Source organism: Pinus tabuliformis, chromosome J (assembly GCF_031772625.1).
Source record: "Pinus tabuliformis cultivar Carrire ecotype Pingquan chromosome J, CPIR1, whole genome shotgun sequence".
Lineage (NCBI taxonomy): Eukaryota > Viridiplantae > Streptophyta > Pinopsida > Pinales > Pinaceae > Pinus > Pinus tabuliformis.
In genome coordinates, this window is record NC_142295.1 from 746,600,216 (window position 1) to 746,619,900 (window position 19,685).

A 19,685-nucleotide genomic window follows, 5' to 3' on the forward strand; every position below is an offset into this window, starting at 1 on the left:
AACTTCGTATTGCAGTTTATTTTTGTCCATTATTCTTTCAAGCTGTTGAACTGTAATTTTTGTCTCCTGTAGAATCATAATGCTAGGCTTCTCCTTTTTCAATTTATCTTTCAGATATCTCTGTTTACCCTTACTATTCAGGCCCCTAATATTCCAGGTGATAACAATCATTTAAAACTTTTGGTAGGAGGGGAAGAATACCTCTGATAGAGGTATCACTTCACCTGAGTTTATCAACGTTTCTCCCACAGTCTGGATAGTTTCACTCATTGTTTTTCGACCTCTTTTCCTACTATTTTTGCCAGAGCCGTCCATTCCCACCTATCCATTCCCCTGTTCATTTCCTACCATTACCTGCTTGTCCATGTTCTCCCCTTTTTTTTCCTTGTACTTCTGAAATGCTTCCTTATACAGTTGTTTCTGCTTTTCAGGTATGAATCTGTTATCTAGATATTTCCATTCCTGTATTAGCTGTTTCATGATTCTCTCCTCTTCCACCTCATTTTATACTTGGTTTTCCACCTCCATCTGCGACTGCATTGCTGTATTTTTGTCTTTCCTTCCGTCTGAACCTCAATGGTTTTTCTTAAGTTTGCACCTTTTCCTTTATCCTCACTTACAATTTCCATTGGTGTGTTTCCAGGGTCCTCGTCGTCGTCCAGATTTACTTCATAGTCCTCATTCTTGCTTTGAAGCACTTGAAACTTGTTTTGACTTATTGTTTGGCTGGGCTTTTCCTGTGATTGAGATTTTGGTCCCTCCTTGCTCTGCTTCCTTCTCCTTGTGACCTGTTGAAAACCCCTGTCTGTCTCCTCCAGTTTTTCTGAATTTTTCTGGTATTCATCTTGATTTCTCTTTGATTCCTCCTCCTTATTCAGCGGGCACTGCCGGTATAGATGGCCATATTCATGGCACCTGCAGCATCTAAACGGTATATGTTCATAGTCTATTGGTTGTTGCCAGACTTCATCATGATATTCCAGCTCAATATTTTAAATATTTTGATTTAATTATTTAATGAGCATAAACTCATTTTAATCATAATCATGGATTTAACATGACCTTAGAGGGAGTAAGTTTTATTCTAGTGAAAGTTTATTTTAGAGCTCAAAAAACAATGTGTAATTTTTTATTGTTTAAATTATATTTTTGAATGTTATATAAATTACATACATATGCATTGATTCATTTTATAGGGGTATATTAAATTGGCTAAAAAAAATTTAAAAATTAATAATTGAAATAAAATTGAGGTAAAATTGTCAATTTTATTGTTGGTTGTGTTTGGGTTCCTAATTTTGAGAACACATATTTTTCCAATATAATTATTCTATAATATACCTTATTGAAAGACATAAACTTCCTTATTTAGTATTGATAATTTGAAGTACTTTCAAGTGATGTTTGTTCATTTGATTTTCATAATATTAGATCAAAGATAAGAAAACCACTTTTATGAATTTTAATTATAAATAATCATACATTAATTTATGAATTTGATTAGAATTCCATCATGATCTCGTTCCAAGATTTGAGATTGTGAAATGTTGATTCTTTGTTAGTTGAAAGAGAACCCTAGCCAATACATATGAAATTTTAAATATTGGGTTGTTTGTTACTTGAAGGTAAGCCCTAGACTTTCACAATGAGGTTCACTATTTTGAACCTACTCACATAAGAAAAATTGTGAAGAATATAACATAAATCTTTAGCATGAAAAAACAAACCCTGTGACATCAAGTTTAAAATAACAGTTCAAATTTCAAAAAAAACAAAAAAAAATAACTCTATAAAATAAAATAAAGCTACAAACGACCCGTGATATTGAGAACTCATGTTATTCATATGGAATATTGTTTATTTAAAGGGGGAAATTAAACCAACTTCGACTCATGTTATGTGGTGATCTACCAAGCTCTTAGAGGGATCGAATCTCTTTCCACTATAAAAGATATTTGTATCTCAAGGGATTTGCTCCCTTCTTGTACTTGGTATATCCTAAGTTAATACGATGATTTTCCAAATTTTAGCTGGGTTGAGAGGTGCTTTCCAACCTAGTATAGGAAAAATGGTATAATGTCTTGTCCTGTAAGTATTTTGAATTAGTCAAATTACATAAAAACAAAATAAAACAAAACAAAATAAAGTAAGTGAATAAATAATTAAACATTATGGAACTCTATTTTCACAACACATGGTTTTTTTTATGGTATTCTTAACCCATGGTTTTTACCATCGTATTTTTAGGCCCTCCACATGAGATATGCTTATTCCCACTAGGACTGCACAAACAACATTTTCAATTTGTTCATGATTCTTTATACCATTTTTTCTTTCAAAGTGAAAATCTATGGAATTACATTCCTCTTTCATAAAAAGGATACATATTCATTTCAGAATCATAATTACAAACCATCAAAAGAAAAGTAAAGTCACGAATATAAAAAAATCTTTACTTTCAAATAAAGTGAAAAATTGACTATGGTTAAAAGAAATAGAGAAAATTTAAACACTTCCATTTGTATTCAATAAATTCATTAAATTTTAAATAAATGAAAATATTTTCCATATTCTTATATAAAATTAACTAAATTCTAAAAAAAAAAAATGAATATATGCATTTGTGGGATGGACTTGGGCACCCACATTACCATTCCTCTCCGTCTAGTTTCTGCCTCTGATTATTCAATATTGCAGATACCAGGTTCTTGATGGCCCCACTATATCACTTGATGCCGTCAAAACGTGGGATGTGGAGTTCGTGACAGCTCTTGTAGATGACCGCGCCACTCTCGTCGAACATGCAAAGGCTGACAACTAAGCGGTGGTCACAAACTATTGCTGATATGTTCAATGGGAAAACCGCTGAACATATACGTGAGCTTTTCAATATTCGGTATGGAAATTAATCGTTAAATCACTCTGCAATTGGCAGAGTACCTCTCTTTGTGCAATTCGGTTCGTATGAACATGAATTTGAGCGCATGTCATTAGTTTTAGAGTACACATTTCCTTAGTGTTTTTGTTTTTTTTGGGTTGTTTCTTTTGTCTCTTCGATCAACATTTTTTGCAATTTAAAGTCAGTATTATACAATGGACTGGAATTGTTATTACACAATTGTTTGTTTTTCAATCGGTTATTTTTGTTCATAAATGAAAAAAAAATGTTTATTTCACATAGACTATAGAATGTGAGATTGATAAGTACTGTAATATTGTTAGTACTTTGATAGAAACTTGTTGCACAATACACCCTTTGAACTTTGAACTTTGTGTCGAGTTGTAATTAAAGAAAATTTTAAGCATAGAAATTTATCATGAAATTTAGAAGCCCGTGGAATTTCACTATTATGTAATATGCAAACAATAAAATTAGCTTGCTTACCAATATTAGCCCCTAAATTATTCTATGGTTGTAATTATTCTCAATTGTTCCTTTTATTATTTATTTGGAGGTATGAATGGTTGCTGTTGTAGTTTATTTTTAATACAATAAAAGAGAAAGATACTATTTAATGTTTGTGTGTGGATAGGTACGGAAGAGATATTGTAATGTAATGGGATGTACTTGTTAAGTTAGGTTATTCAAATATTTTGATTTAATTATTTAATTCTCATAAATCTAATGTGTGCTGAGAGGTATCAAGTTCTATTATACTGTAACATTATTTTAAAGGACAAAAATAATGTGTAATTTTTTATTGTTTAAAATATGTTTCTGAATGTTATAGAGATTACATATAGGTACATGGATATTTTATACTAGTATATTAAATTGGCTAAATAACAAATAAAATAAAATTGAGGTAAAATAGCCAAGTTTATTATTGATAGCTTTGGCCTCCCTTGGACAACACATTTTCGGCTAATAGTATTACTCTATAATATAGCTAATTTAAAGACATAAAATTCCAGTTAATTTAATGTCTTTCTCCAAGATTTGGACATGATTAAATCTTCTCCTACCCCAATGCTACTATGCACATTTTTTTGTTCAAGTATATCATTTTTTTATTAGACTAAAAGGAAGAAAACTACTTTTATTGATTTTAATTAAAAATAATCTTAGATTCATTTATAAATTTGATTAGAATTTCATCATCATTTCCTTCCTAGATTTGAGATTGTGAACCACGAGTTTTTGGTTAGTGGAAAAGAAACCCTAGACAATAGATGCAAAATTTTAAATATTAGGTTGTTTCTTAGTTGAAACTAAGACCTAGACCTTCAAAATGTGGTTTAGTGGCATCTAAATTTGTGAAGAAGATAATAAAAAATAGTAATTTTTAAGTAAATGGACATATTTTCCATGTTCTTATATATAATTAATATGATTAGCTAAAAATTTATATATATATATATATATATATATATATATATATATGCACGTGTAACTAATTTTTTTTAAACCTTTTTAGTTTGTACTAGATTTTGAATTGAAAAAATATAATGGGGAGGTTCTACTTATTTTCCTTAATTAAGAAGTAGAGTTGTGGAAGTATTTATAAAATTCATTTTAAGGATTTTATTTTACTTAATATAGCCATTTTTTTAAGAGGAATTTAAATGTTTTGTTTTTAGTCAAATTTAAATTTGTAATAGTTTGCAAAATTTCCCATTTTCGTAATTTAAGTTGTCTTTTTAATTCTAAAGATAAATTTAATATTTTTAAAATGAGAAAGAAAATGAAAAGCTTTAATAATTTAACGGTTCAATTTTTTTTGATCAAGAGTAGGACCTTCTATTAAGCAAGCCAATAATACATAATTTACATGAGACAGAACCCGATCTATGAGAGTTCCACAGTAAGGAGGGCAGGCAAAAACCTAACAACTCACCCAAACCTAAGAGAAGCCAAAAGAAACCCCGCACTCCTTGGAAGACAAATCCACGGGACGGAGACCCACAAAAATCTACAAGTGTCCTACTGAGGGTCCACAGAGAACCCACAACAGACCACCCAAAAAACTAACTTACGGACTCGACGAAAGCTATTGTCTTAATCCTCTAAACTTTTTCGGGTTCGAAACATTTAACGAGAAGTACGAGGGTTGACCATCCGATGAGGGAAGTTTTCTCTCTCCTCTCGCCGCAACATGTCTAGTGATGAATGGAATCGGGGGCAAACTTCAAAAAACCAGAAACCATTCGGACCCTACTCGATATACCACTTGTGGTTTTGAATCCGTTGTTTTGCGGAAAAGCAATTACGCTCTCTCACCAAGTGATGACTGTTAGACCAGTCTCGTGGCCAATTTCTAAGCCTTCCACCTAGATTCTTCGTCAAGCACCCTCTAAGAAAAATGAAAGCATGAGACCAAATCTATGGTGATGCCTAAGTGAGTACCTTCACCATCCAACCGAAAGTAATCAAAGCTTTGGAAAGTAGCCAAAACCAAAATGGTCAGACGTTTGAGGATTCACTATCCTCCTGCCTGTCTCCTAAATCCCTTTGATCTGTCATGTTCATCCATATTTCCATATCTTTGGTTGCCAGATAAAGACAACCCTCTCGTAGCTTTCCTATAGGTAACGAATCCCAAGCATACTGAGAATCCCTATCCCTTTTGGTCACTCCTTCGTTCACCAATTGATCCGCTAACATGTTTGCTTTCCTTTTCACATGGACAAATCTGACAGTTTTAAGGGTTTTCAGGTGGGATTGGATATGGTGAAAGACCTGCAAGAGCTTCCAATTCTTTGACACTTTATCTGGAGAAGTTCCATTTCTTATTTTCTTGGTCGCTCTAATGATCAATTATGAATCTGCTTCAATGATAAAATTATGTGAATTTGACTCCACCAGGATTTGCAAGCATTTCTCTAATGCCAAGAGCTAAGCCATGTTATTAATGACCTTCCCCAAGTGGCCATGGAATATTTTCTTTGTTTCCCCCTCATAATCTCTTATGGCACCCACAAAGCCATCTAAACTTGGGTTTCCCTTAGAAGCTCCATCGATGTTAACCTTGAAGAAACCATAAGGAGGGGTCTTCCAAATGTTGGCACCTGTATCTATTAAGCTCACTCCCTTTATTATTCCTTGAGGACCTATGGAGTGGACACCGAAATGAAGTATAATATTCTCCTCTTGAGGTAGAGGAGGATCCTTAGGAAGTGTCCTCAATAAGCTTCTTACTATGTCTAGAGTAATTGAGTTGTTCCACTCACATGAACTATTTTTTTATTATTTTATTGTTTCAAATGAATATCAATTAAGAATATATATTTTATATAAAGAAACAAATCAATGATTTAAGCTTATTAAAAAATTTATACCAATGAAAATTAAATTAACCAACCTCGATCACTCCTAATTATGTATCTAGCAACAATTAAAGGGATCAAATCTCCTTTTAGTGTAAGAGAGGTTTGCACCTCGAATGGTTTGGTTTGCTCATTAAATGGGGAATTAAGTGTAAGTTGGTAGTCAACTTGTAAGCGGAGGTAGGTTTTTTAACCAAACTTAATTTGTTTGGGAAAAAATGTTCAGTAATTGAGTTGTTCCACTCACATGAAGTGTTTTTTATTATTTTATTGTTTGAAATGAATATAAATTAAGAATATATATTTTATATAAAGAAACAAATAAGTTATTCAATCTTATTAACAAATTTAAATTATAGTAACTGAAATTAAATTAACCAACCTAGATCACTCTTAATTTTGTATCTACCAAACACCTAACTGAGTCAAATGTCTTTTTACTATAAAACAGCTTTGCACCTCAACAGATTTTCTTTGCTCATTAAATGGGGCATTAAGATTGATCTAAGTTCATACTGAGCTTAAGTTGAGGTAGATTTTTTAACCAAACTTAATGTGTTTGGGGAAAAATTATTCCTGAAAAATATATTTACAAAAAATTCAAAAAAATAAATATAATTAAATATTAATTTAAAAATAAATTTAAACAAATAATTATTTAATTAAAAAATATTTTATATTAAAAATCAATGTATGAAAAAAATAAGTGAAACACTTATCACGTTATAAGAATAAAAAGGCACTTATTTTTCTATGCCATATAACGTGAAACTACCCTAGATCCATCTTAATTCTTAATCTATAGTTTCTGAGCAAATATGTCAAGGTGGAAAAGTCTTTCTTAAGAGTAGTAATTAGAATGCATGTTGAAATTTATGTTAAAAGTAATTAATCTATCAAGTTTGTCATAAAATTAAATTAAGATAAGAGTTAGCTAAATTATTTTAATGATAAAATGTTTTATCATGCTTTAGATATGTAGTATTGATAAACAATAATATTAAAGCTACTTTAATAAAAAAAGTTGTATAGATATATATATTTTATAAAAAGTAATATTGTAACATATGTTTTTAAAATATATATATTATTAACACTTATTAATTCTTTTTGAATATATAAAGGAATACACAACTTTGTTGGTCTAAATTTTAATAACTACCACTGTAATGTAATCTGTATGTCCCTATATATGACCTTCATAAGTAAATTAGGGAAATTGAACATTGAACCTCCTCACACATAAGACTTCATTACTTATTAATTCCTTTTTTAATTCTTTTTTAATATATAAAGGAATACACAACTATTTGGTCTCAATTTTAACTACTACCACTATAATTTGTATGTTCCTATTTATGTCTTTCATAGGTAAATTAGGGAAATTGAACAATGAAACTCCTCACACATATGACTTCATTTCCATGGCACTAATTCTTTTCATCAGATTAATAATAATAAATGGGCTGAGAGGGGCTCTAAAACAGAGTGCACTAGGGAGACGTTGTCACATATATGCAAGAGATGTTGTGCCTAAAGTTACTTTTAAAAAAATTAATAAAGTTACTTTAAAAAAATTAATAAAGTTACATTAAAAATGAATTTAGGCCATTTTTAAATACTTTTATTTTACATCAAACTTAATATAATGAGATAAAGTAATTTAAAAAAAATAAGTGCACATGAATGAGTACATTCATCTATTAGTTGAATTAAGAAAATATTTGCTCACAATCAGTTGGTACAAGATAAAGCTCCTTTTTCTTCCATAATAACTTTGTGGAATCTATAGAAATCAATCCACTATGGTTATCATGTCTTCCCGCACTCTCAAATTCTATATACAATCTACACATAAAAATAAAACATTTAAGATAGCTTAAACAAACCCAATATTTTTTTGTATTTTATGAAATTATTGAATGTTCCCTTCAATAATATTCTTTTATTTTGATCTTGATCAAATGGATTGCTTGAATTCAACAATGATGCCAAAATCCAATGAGACAATGGTTGTCTCTTTACATGTACAAGTTCCACATGATAATGTCCATTATATGTCCACATTGCTAGATATTGTTTTGGGTGTTAAGGAGCATTTATTTCAATTATTAATTTTATTTTATTTGTTGTTAAGCCTATGATCCAAATATTGGGAAAAATTATTATTAATACCACTCAAAAGAAACATTGTTAACATTAGATATTAAAAAATCAATATATATATATATATATATATATATATATATATATCTAGTATTATATATATATATATATATATAAAATATTAATATATATTAAATTTAATAACTAGTTTCTACTAATACTATATTAAATATTTTTATAATGTCATATATAAATATATATTATATATATATCATTATTATATATATTAGCTCTCGTGCTACACTCTTTGAAGTTACAAAGGCTCCTAACTACTTGGTGGTCACAAACCTTTTGGACATGATGTGTCAAACTGTTGGTGATATGTTGAAAGGGAAAATGGCTGAATACATAATGAGATTTTCAATGTTAGGTATGAAAATTAATAGTTAAATCACTCTAGAATGGAAAAGTACCTCTCGTTTTGTAATTAGGTTAGTTTGAAAATGAATTTGAGAGCACTTCATTAGGTTTAGGGTACACATTTAGTTACATTGGTTTCATAAATGAAAAAATATAGTTAATTTTATATAGGCCATGAAATGTGAGAGTGATAAGAACTGTAAGATTGTAAAGTACCTTGATAGAAACTTGCTACACATTACACCCTTTACACTTTGAGTGTGGTAACTCGCTCCTCTCTTAATTCCTTTGCATGTAGTCAATTGTGCTTGTTATTATTTATTTGTAAGTATGAATGGAAATATGAATGGTTGTTGTTTTCGTTTATTTTTAATATAATAAAAGAAAAGGATATTATTTAATGTTTGTGTGTAGATAGGTATACAAGAGATATTGTAATGTAATGTGATGTTATTGTTTTTTTTTTGTAAGCTACGACATTTCTATTATCTACATCAAATTTAAAAGTACAAAGTTAGGAACCTCAATCCGCCCAATTGGGAAACCGGATCTGTTGGCTCCTATTCATCAGACATTCAATAACATTTTTCATGCTGAATACTGTCAAAAAACTTTGCAGGGCATTAAGCCCTATCTCGCCAGGTTTTTCCAAAAAACTATTCTTTCCAAGATCTACTAACAGACACAACTTTACTACTACTGCTATGGCATGCAAACTAATATTCAAAAACCAGAGCAATATCATTCTAAATTCAAAAAGAAGACATTTAACATGCCTCTCCATTCTCCACATTTCCTCTTCTGGATTCATTGCTTTCGTTGGTCTTCCCCAGCTCCTTCAGCATCTCTTGAATTTCCTTGAGTTGTTTGTTCTGTTGATGGAGCAGCCCTTCCACGTTCGTCACCTCCTTCTTCGCTGCCGCCGTTTCCTGAGCCATTTCCACCATCTCAGCTGCAACTTGCTCCATGGCCTTTGCCAAGAGATGCTTCAGCGCCCAGTATGTGTGAAGAGCGCGGCGGTAAAGGGTTAATCTGCCTCGCGTGTTTCCTGGGTCCGGCAACTGAGAAGTCCATTCTTCCATCTCCTGGTCAGATGGTTCCTCCAATACTCTGTCCTCCATAACATCAATAATTTTCCTTATGTCTACATTTGTCTCCAGATTGTATGCCTGTTCTGCTTTGTGCACCGCCATGCGGATCAATTTCTTCCCCCTTTTTTGTCTTCTCTGCGTCTGATTAACCTCCTTGTTGATGATTGGTTGTCGGGGTCTACCTCTGCCTCTCTGTTCACGCTCCTTCCTTCTTCCGTCCTTTCTGCCCCGCTTAGTTCCTTTGCTGCTTTGCCCTATTTCAAAATTCTTGCTCCTGAAACCTTCCCCCTAGTTATACTCCATTTCATCTGAGCTTTCTATTTCGATTTTTTACTCTACCCCGTTCGAAATGCCTGTCGCCCACTGCCTCCCTCTCTGCCTGGACTGTCTTCTCCCATTTCTCAGCCATTTTGGTACGGTTGACGCGTTGAGTTTGGTTCCTCTACCAAGTCTCTCCTTCTCTCGCCACCTTCTTCAACTTCTTGCTCCCTGTCATCCTTCTCCTATTCCACCTTATAGAATTCTCGCCACCTTTTCGCTTATGATGGGTTTGCTCTCCACGTCCTTTCTCCCTTGCGCCTTACATGATGCTTCCTTCGGCGTTTTTCGGTTTTTGTTTTGGGTTGTGTACCTGCTGTTCTGAATTATCACTAAATGCTGATGTCAGGGAGGTGAGGCCGCCGTCCTTCTGTCTTGTCTTCGCTGCCGAATAAACCTGCCTTATTTTCCTTCTCCAGATCCTCGCGATTTTTTGATTACCATTATGATTTTTCATGGTTATCGTTGTCTATGAGCTGTCTTAAGCCGTCCCATCTTGTCATCGTTGCTTGGTTAGTCGAGCTGTCATCCACTTTCGCTAATGATTCCTTACTTCCCCAATTGGACATGCAATCCACGGGCTTTTTTCCTTCTCTTCTGACATGCGAGGTGATCTTGTAATCGACTCCTTTCAGTGTTTCCTCGATTTCTTGGACTATACTCGCTGTTCTCCATCTTTTAACTACCTTCTCCCATTGTTTCCCTTCTATCAATTTTCTTATGGTGCTTTATGACCAGGGCTGAATCACCTTCAATCTCTATCTTCCTATATCCATTTCTTATAGAAATTTTGAGACCCTGATAAACTGCCATAAATTCCGCCTCGTTATTACTCATTGTTCCTCCGTGTTCTGCATAAATCCATTCTACCTCTCCTTGTCTATTTCTAAAGATTCCTCCAAATCCTGCTGGACCTGGATTCCCCTTTGCTGCCCCGTCGAAGTTGAGCTTCATAAACCCTTTCGGTGGCTTACGATAGACTGCATGACTTTGGCCCACGGTGGGTTGGTGTTGCTTTGCTTTTTGTTGGTATATCATTCCTTGTTCCAAGTTCAACCTTTTTAGGATTTCTGCTTCTTCCTCAGAGGTCTTCCAATCTTCTTCTGCCCAATTTTCCGCGAGGATTGATTCTCTTATTTTTCTTAGGGTTCTTTTCCAAACTTCTTCCGGATTTGATGTTTTCCCTTTGAAGATTCGACCATTTCTCTCTTTCCAAAGATTCCACACGTTGAAGCCTGCCGCCATGTTCCATGCTCTTCTTACTATCTTGCTTTTGAACTTTCCTTCTCCCTAGTCACATAGGGTTTGAATTATATCCCGTGGATTTTGTTCTGTGGTCGAGAATAAGTTTCTAGTCTTTTCCCATTGGAATTGGGCCATGCTGCATCCATTGAGAAGGTGTTCCTGGTCTTCCTCATCTTGCTAACAAAGGCAGCATCTTGATGGGCCTGAGAAACCTCTTTTTTGTATTCGATCCCAAGTTAGAATGCGTTTCCTTCCTACCAGCCATACGAACATCTTGATCTCCGGCCACCATTTATTTCTCCATAGCTTCCTCCACTTCTGCTCTTCCTCCCCCTGCTCTTGCTGTATCTTTACATTATATGCTTCCTTTATGGTAAACGCTCCTTTGGTTTCTTTACCCCATCGTAGAATGTCCCTGCCTTCTCTATTTTTTATTTTTCTGGAATCTAATTCCTTGTTAAATATTGTTTTTTGTTCCTCTGTTGCATTCCTGTTCCATTCACTCATTCATTTCCATTCCCTCCATCCTTCATTTCCTCTTTCTTCTATCCAATAATCTTTTACCCTAATGAGGTCTCTGTCCATACCTGTTCTGTAGATGTCCTGCATTCCCTGTAGGTCCAACATTTTCTCCCTTTGTTGCCAAGCTTCCTCCAAAAATCTCGCATTCTGACCTCCTCTGATTTCCCAAAAAATATGACCATCGACTAATTCTCTGCTTTGAATGGTTAGGTTCCATATATATGATCCCCTGGGTGATTCTTGTTTCCCTAGTATTTCTTCCGGGGTTGATGGCATATTATATTTTGTTGTCCAGATTTCTTTCCACAGGTCCTTCCCTCCTTGCATCCATCTCCATCTTAATTTGGATGCAAGAACTTGATTTAGGTTACATGGGTCCCTTAGGCCAAGACCTCCTTTTTCTTTTGGTTTGGTTAGGCTGTCCCATGAACAGAGGGCCCATTTCTTTTGTCGCTTGGGTCCTCCGCATAGAATTTTTCTGTAAATCTCTACCAACTTATTGCATATCCCTTTTGGTGTTGCCATCACTGATAAAGGATATATCGGGATCGCCTGAATGGTGGATTTAAGCAGAACAACCCTTGCCGCCAAGTTTAGAGTGCGAAAGGACCAATTTTCCAGTCTTTTCATGATCTTCTCCAGGATGGTTTTCCAGTTTCCTATTTTTAGGGATGAGGAATCTAGCATAGTTCCTAAGTACTTAGTTGGGAGATTCCCTTTCCTATAACCCAAGATCTTGGTTAAATGATTTTTGATGGGTTCCACTGTATTAAAGAAGAATGTTCTTGATTTTTCATTGTTTACCTCCATACCTGAGCCTTCCATGAATACCTCTAAAATTTTCTTTATCCTTCTCACCTCATTCATGGATGCTTTGCAGTATATCATGATGTCATCCACGAACTGTTGGTGGGTGACTGTAGTTTGATTGCCCCATAGTCTCAGACCCTGGATTTTCCTTTCTCTTAATTCTTTTTTGAAGTATCTACCTAATCCTTCTGCTGCTATTATGAAGAGAAAGGGGGATAGGGGGTCCCCTTGTCGGAGTCCTCTTGTAGCATTGAAAGTAGCTGATGGAGCTCCATTTAGCAGGATGGAGAAATTCGGTGTGGAGATCATACTTAAGACCCACTTCACCCATCTGTCACAGAATCCAAAGGCTTGAAGGATGGTTTCTAGATATCTCCAATTTAACCTATCATAAGCTTTTGACAGGTCTAATTTTATCAGCATTCCTTTTTCCTTCTTCATTTTCAAAGTGTGGATTACTTCCTGGGCCACCACTAGTCCATCCAGAATCTGTCTTCCTTCTACAAACCCAGTTTGTTCTGGGGATATTATGCTTGGGAGAATCGATTTCAGCCTCTGTGCCACCACTGATGCCACTATTTTGTAGATGACATTACATAAAGCTATGGGGCGAAAGCCTTCAGCTTGATCCGCTTGGGTAGTTTTAGGAATAAGAGTCAGCAGGGTTGAGTTTATACCTGGCCATATTCTTTGATTGATTCTAGCTTCCTCCACCACTTCTAGAACTTCTTCTGCAAGGAAATGCCAACCTGCTTGGTAGAATTCTACCGTATACCCATCTGGCCCAGGGGCTTTGTTCCTTTTCATGTTCCTGACTGTATCTTCCACTTCTTCTCTTGTAACTTTTCTCATTAAAGCCAAGTTTTGTTCTCTGGTTACCAATTTAGGGATCTCCCTGCTTATCTTTGTTATAGCTTCTGATCTGTTATCCCGAGTTTCCTTTAATAAGTTTTTGAAATGATTGACCAAAACTTTTTCGATCTCTTCATGCTGGAGAACTCTCTGGCCCTCTTGATTTTTTATTGAGAAGATTCGGTTTCTTTGTCTATGCTGAATCATTGCTTTATGGAAGAACTTAGTATTCTTTTCCCCCTCTCTAAGCCATTGAACCCTTGACTTCTGTTTCCATAAAATCTCTTCTTGTTTCCTTCTTTCTTCTAGCTGGTTTAATATAATTCCTTCTTCCTTTATTCTATCTTCCTGTGTGCCTTCTAGGATATCCCTCTGCTGCAGCTCTTCCATTCTCTGCTCCAGGCGCTTTTTCTCTTCCAATATATTTCCAAATTCTTCTTTATTCCACTTTTTTATTTTGTCTTTCATCTCCTTTAACTTGAGTTGGAAGGTATGCATTTTATTTTTTCCTCTTTGTTCACTCTTCTTCCACCATTCTTCAAGTTTCTCTAATAGGCCCTCATTTCTTAACCAAAAAGCTTCAAATCTAAAAGGTTTGTTGTTTGGTCTTTGCTTGAGATCTATTTCCATTTTTATCGGCCAATGGTCCGATCCTGCTACCGGAAGAATTGTGGCTTCTATGAAAACATCTTTCATCATTATTTGCTCGGAAATTAGGAATCTATCAAGCCGAGATGCTATTTGCTTAACTACCCCTCTTCGATTATTCCAGGTATGGTTTCCATTTATCGTTTCGATATCAATCAGTTTCTGCTCCCTTATCAAATCTCCAAACTATTCCATTGTTTTATCCGTTCTCCTTAGCCCTCCTCTTTTTTCCGCTGAGCTTTCAATCAGGTTGAAGTCCCCTCCTACTATCCACTGCCTTCCAGGGATTAGGTTTCTCAATGCTTTTAGATTCTGTAGAAAGTTTTCCTTTTCTCCTTGGGTATGGGGTCCATAAACCCCTATTATGATAATCTCCTCCATTGTTCCTATTATCTTTGTTGTCCTGTTAGAATTCTTGGATAACTTATCCAATTGCTTAATTGGATTTCCTCTGGGTTCCAAATTATAACCAGACCTCCTGCGCTCCCAATCGCATCTTGTCCCATCATTTCATATCTATTCTTGTTTCTATTAAAAATATCCCTCATTTTCTGAGTACTTATTTTTGTTTCTTGTACTATCATTATGCTGGGTTTTTCTTTTTTCAGTCTTTCATTTAAATACCTTTGTTTGCCTCTACTGTTGAGGCCTCTTATGTTCCAGCTTGTGATGATCATCGTAGAAGTTTCGGGGGATTTTGGAATACCTCTGAGAGAGGTATCACTCTTCATAAATTTACTAACATCTCTCCAACTTCTTGAATTGTTTCACTCATTGTTCTTCTACCTCTTTTCTTGCCTCCCTTGCCAATGCTGCTCATTCCTAGATTTTGTGTTTCCTGCTTCCCCATTTTCCCGTCTTCTCTTCCTTCCAGTATTCCTTTTTTCTCTTTATATCTTTGAAAGGCTTCTTTGTACATCTGTTTCTGATCTTCTGGAATAAATCTTTCATCGAACCTCTTCCATTCCTGCAGTAGCTTCGTCATTACTTGTTCTTCTTCTTCTCCTTTTGTTTTCTGTGGATCTATTTCCATTCCTCGTTGATTCTCTTGGTTTTCTGTTGGGGTCTCTGTTCTCTCTTGATTTTTATCCATTTGATCTGACTCTTTATCTCTGTTTTCCTTTATGAATTCCATTCCCTTTGTTTCCTCCTCCTCATTCTCCTTTGTTTCTACTTCCTCATCTTGCACTATTTGGAATTTATTTTGGGATTCTATGTTAGTTTCTCTTTTTTGTTTGCCCGTCTGGGTCTTGCTGATTCCTCTTTTTTTCTTCTTTTGCACTTCTCTGAAGTCCTCATCCTCCTCTCCTGATTCCTTTGCTGCATTTCTTCTTTCATTTTTGGCTTCCTTTTCCTTTTCTGCTAGCGTTATAGGACATTCTTGATATAGATGGCCATAGTCATGGCATCTTCTGCAGCGAAAGGGAATATGTTCGTAGTCTATTGTCTGATGCCAGATTTCGTCATGATATTCCAGTGCTATTGTATCTGGAAGTGGCTCTGTGATGTTCATGTACGCGCATATTCTTGCATATGTTCTATATCTTCCCCTCTTTGTCGATTCTGCCACTTTCACAAATGACCCTATTGCGTTACCTATACCCTCAAGGATCTCTGGGTCCCAGAATTCTGTTGGGAGGCCAAAGAGTCTGATCCATACCAGGGTTGCTAGCATTCTTTCCTTATCTGGGTTGTAACAGTCTACCCACTGCCTCATAAATTATCCAGCATTGTTCATGAAGTAGGGTCCTTCCTCAAAGATTCTTTCCCTATCTTCTAGGTTGGAAAATATAACTCTAAAAAATCCCTTCGCCCCCAAATTTACTTCCACATGTCCTTTGGTTTCCACCTTTGCTGGATCCATCTTAGAAGGTCTTTCTCCACTGGCCAGTATCCTACGAACTTACAGATCAAAGCATAATCTTTCATGTAACTTCTATATTTCTCTAGTCTGTTAGGCGGAATTACAAACCTGGGTTTGTTTGTCGCCCTCAACAAACATTTGCTTGTTGCTCCCGTTCTCCTTTGCGCTCCCGCTGCTGAGGTTTCTCCTTCATTGGTTCTATCTCCTTCCTTCTGCCGTTCCTTTCTCGCTTCCCCCTGTTATCACTGCTTTATAGGAGGGGATCTCTCCCCTCCCTTGCTCCGTTCGCATTTCTTCCCCTCAGAGCCTATTGTTATTTAAAGTTATTTAAATATTTTTATTTAATTATTTAATCAACATAATCTTATTTTAATTATAGGTATGGATTTAGAATGAGCTCAGAGGCATAAAGTTTATTCTAGTGCAAGTTTATGTTAGAGTACAAAAATAATGCTTATTTTTTTATTGTTTAAATTATATTTTTGAATGTTATATAGATTGCATCCATGCTCATTGATTCATTTTGTTGGTGTATATTAAATTGGCTCAAAAACAAATAAAATGAAATTAATAATTAAAATAAAAATGAGGTAAAATAGTCAATTTTATTGTTGGTTGTTTTTGGGTTTAGAGTTTTAATAACAAATTTTTTGCTAATAGTATTATTCTATAATATTATACCATATTTAAAGACATAAAATTCCAATTAACTTACAACTTTTCCAAAATCTCTTTTCACTATAAAATATATTTGTACCTCAACAGATTTGATCCATCTCCCTACATGGTAGATCATAAGTTAGTAAGATGATTTGACAGATTATAGTTGGCTTGAGAGGTGCTCTCCAACATAGTTTACAAAAAATTGTGTAATGTCTTGTCTCTTAAGTATTTTGAATCATTCAAATTACATAAAAACAAAATAAAATAACCTACGGTATTCTTAACCCATGGTTTTTACCATGGTATTCTTAGGCCCTAAACATGAGATATTCTTATTCCAATGAAGAATATACAAGCAACATTTTCAATTTGTTCATGTTTCTTTATACCATTTTTTCATTCAAGGTGAAAACCTATGAAAATACATTCCTCTTTCATAAAAAAAGACACATATTCATTTCAGAATCATGATGGCAAGCCATCAAAATACAAGAATTTGAGAAAATTTAAACACTTTATTTATACATTTATATTTAAAGAGTTCAAAAAATTTTAAATAAATGGAAATATTTTCCATGTTCTTATATAAGATTAGCTGAATTTAAAAAAAATGAATATATGCATTTGTGGCATCGACATAAGACGTCATAAAGATGATGGGCGACTTGGGCACCAACATTACCATTTCTCTGCCTCTTGTTTCTGCGAAGATTCTGCGTCTGGTTATTCAATATTGCCGATACCATGTTCTTGATGCCCCCTATCTCACTTGATGCCGTCAAAACATGGGATGAGTTCATGAGAGCTCTTGTAGATGATCGCGCCACACTCTTCGAAGTTGCAATGGCTACCAACTACGTGGTGGTCACAAACTATAGCTGATATGTTCAAAGGGAAAATCGTTGAAGAGATACGTCAGCTTTTCAAAATTCGGTATGAAAATTAATCGTTAAATCACTCTACCATTTTCATCGTTAAATCGCTCTCCAATGGCAGAGTACCTCCCGTTCTGCAATTCGGTTCGTTTGAACATGAATTTTAAAGCATGCCATTACGTTTAGAGTACGCATTTCCTTAATCATTCTAGGTTTTTCTTGTTTGCACTTTGACCTTGTCCAGTAGCAGTTTTTGAAATTTAAACTTAGTATTATACTATGGGACTGGAATTTTTATCACAGAATTGCTCGTCTTTCAATCTGTTATTTCTTAATATGTAACACATATTTCAAAGTGATTTAACATTAACATTTCTATGGTCCAACATCTCATACGAATATGTCACATCCTCTAAAATTCACCACCAAGTTCTCAAAGTTATACAACATATTAGTTCCCAAAATACAATTTCAAGGTAGCATTAATTCCCTATTACCACTAGACCAAGCTTTGGAGCTATGCATAGGTGTAGCTCAATTTCACCACAATAGTGCTCCTTTGGCTTCATGATCTTGGATTCCTATCAGAGAAAGTATCCCAATCCATTACTTATATTTTGAAAGAATTTTCATGTACTTCAGATATTTGATCAAGTTGATGGTGGAATAAAAACTTAAATGGGTGGAGGATAGTTGGATTGACTTAGAGGCTAAAAGAAACAATCTAAATGGGTGTAGAATATCAACAAAGTATTAAATTTACAAAATAAGCATGGGATATCATATTATGCACCAAAGATTTTAAGGTTACTTTAAAAATCAATGTAGGTCATTTTTAAATAATTGATTTTTCACTTTTATTTTACATCAAACTTAATATACTAAGATAAATTAATTTATAAAAAATAAGTGCACGTGAATGAGTACATACATATATTCTTTGAGTTAAAAAATGATTGCTCACAATGAATTGGTAGAAGATACTGCTCTTTATCCTTCCATAGGAACTTTGAATAATCTAGGAAAACAATCTACTATGAGTATCATGTCTTAGTGCACTCTCAAATTCTACATACCATCTACACTAAAAGATACAACATTTAAATAGTGATAATCCATCTCAATAATTTCTTGTATTTTCCCTAATTATTGTAGATTCCCTTCAATAATATTCCTACCTTTTGATCTTCATCATGTGGATTGCTTGAATTCAATAATGATGCCACAATCTACTGATTGTGTCTTTTCATGTACACTTTGTACATAATAATGTCCACCATATGGCTATAATTTATTTCAATTATTAATTTTATTTTATTTGCTATTGAGCCAATTTTATTTAGGTGAAGCCTATAGTCCAAATAACATCGGCCAAATTATTATTAATAAAATCTTAAAAAACATTATGAACTCTAATATTGAAACTAAAAAATTAATATTTATATTATTGTTAAATCTAATATTCATATTAATATATTATAATATTAATATTATTAAATTTATAATTTTGGACTAATATATATATATATATATATATATATATATATATATAAAACACAACTTTGTTGGTCTAAACTGTAATTACTACATGTCCCTATATATAAACTTCATAAGTAAATTAGGGAAATTGAACTTTGAACAACCTCACAAATAAGACTTCATTACTTATTAATTCCTTTTTTAATTCTTTTTAACATATAAAGGAATACACAACTATGTTGGTCTCAATTTTCACTACTACCACTATAATTTGTATGTCCCTATGTATGACCTTCATAGGTAAATTAGGGAAACTGAACTTTAAACCTCTTCAAGCACAAGACTTAATTTCCATGGCACTAATTATTTTCATAGTATTAATAATAATAATTGGGCTGAGAGGGTCTCTACAACCGAGCACACTAGGGAGATGTTGTCACATATATGCAAGAGATGTTGTTACTTTAAAAATGAGTGTAGGCCATTTGTAAATATTTTAATTTTCACTTTTATTTTAAATCAAAC

At 34.0% G+C, this 19,685-nt stretch overlaps 1 protein-coding gene across 1 annotated transcript; it reads right to left on the reverse strand.

The window, feature by feature from the left end:
- Positions 1–10,880: 10,880 nt before the first annotated feature.
- LOC149228879 (uncharacterized) lies at positions 10,881–11,447 on the reverse strand. Its single transcript, XM_089380891.1, has one exon. The coding sequence runs from the start codon at positions 11,445–11,447 to the stop codon at positions 10,881–10,883; it is 567 nt and encodes a 188-aa protein (XP_089237017.1).
- Between the last annotated feature and the right edge of the window lie 8,238 nt (positions 11,448–19,685).

What these genes read in the sequence shown, in the direction of transcription:
- LOC149228879 (XM_089380891.1), bottom strand. Translation starts at nt 11,447, where the DNA reads ATGGCGGCAGGCTTCAACGTGTGGAATCTTTGGAAAGAGAGAAATGGT.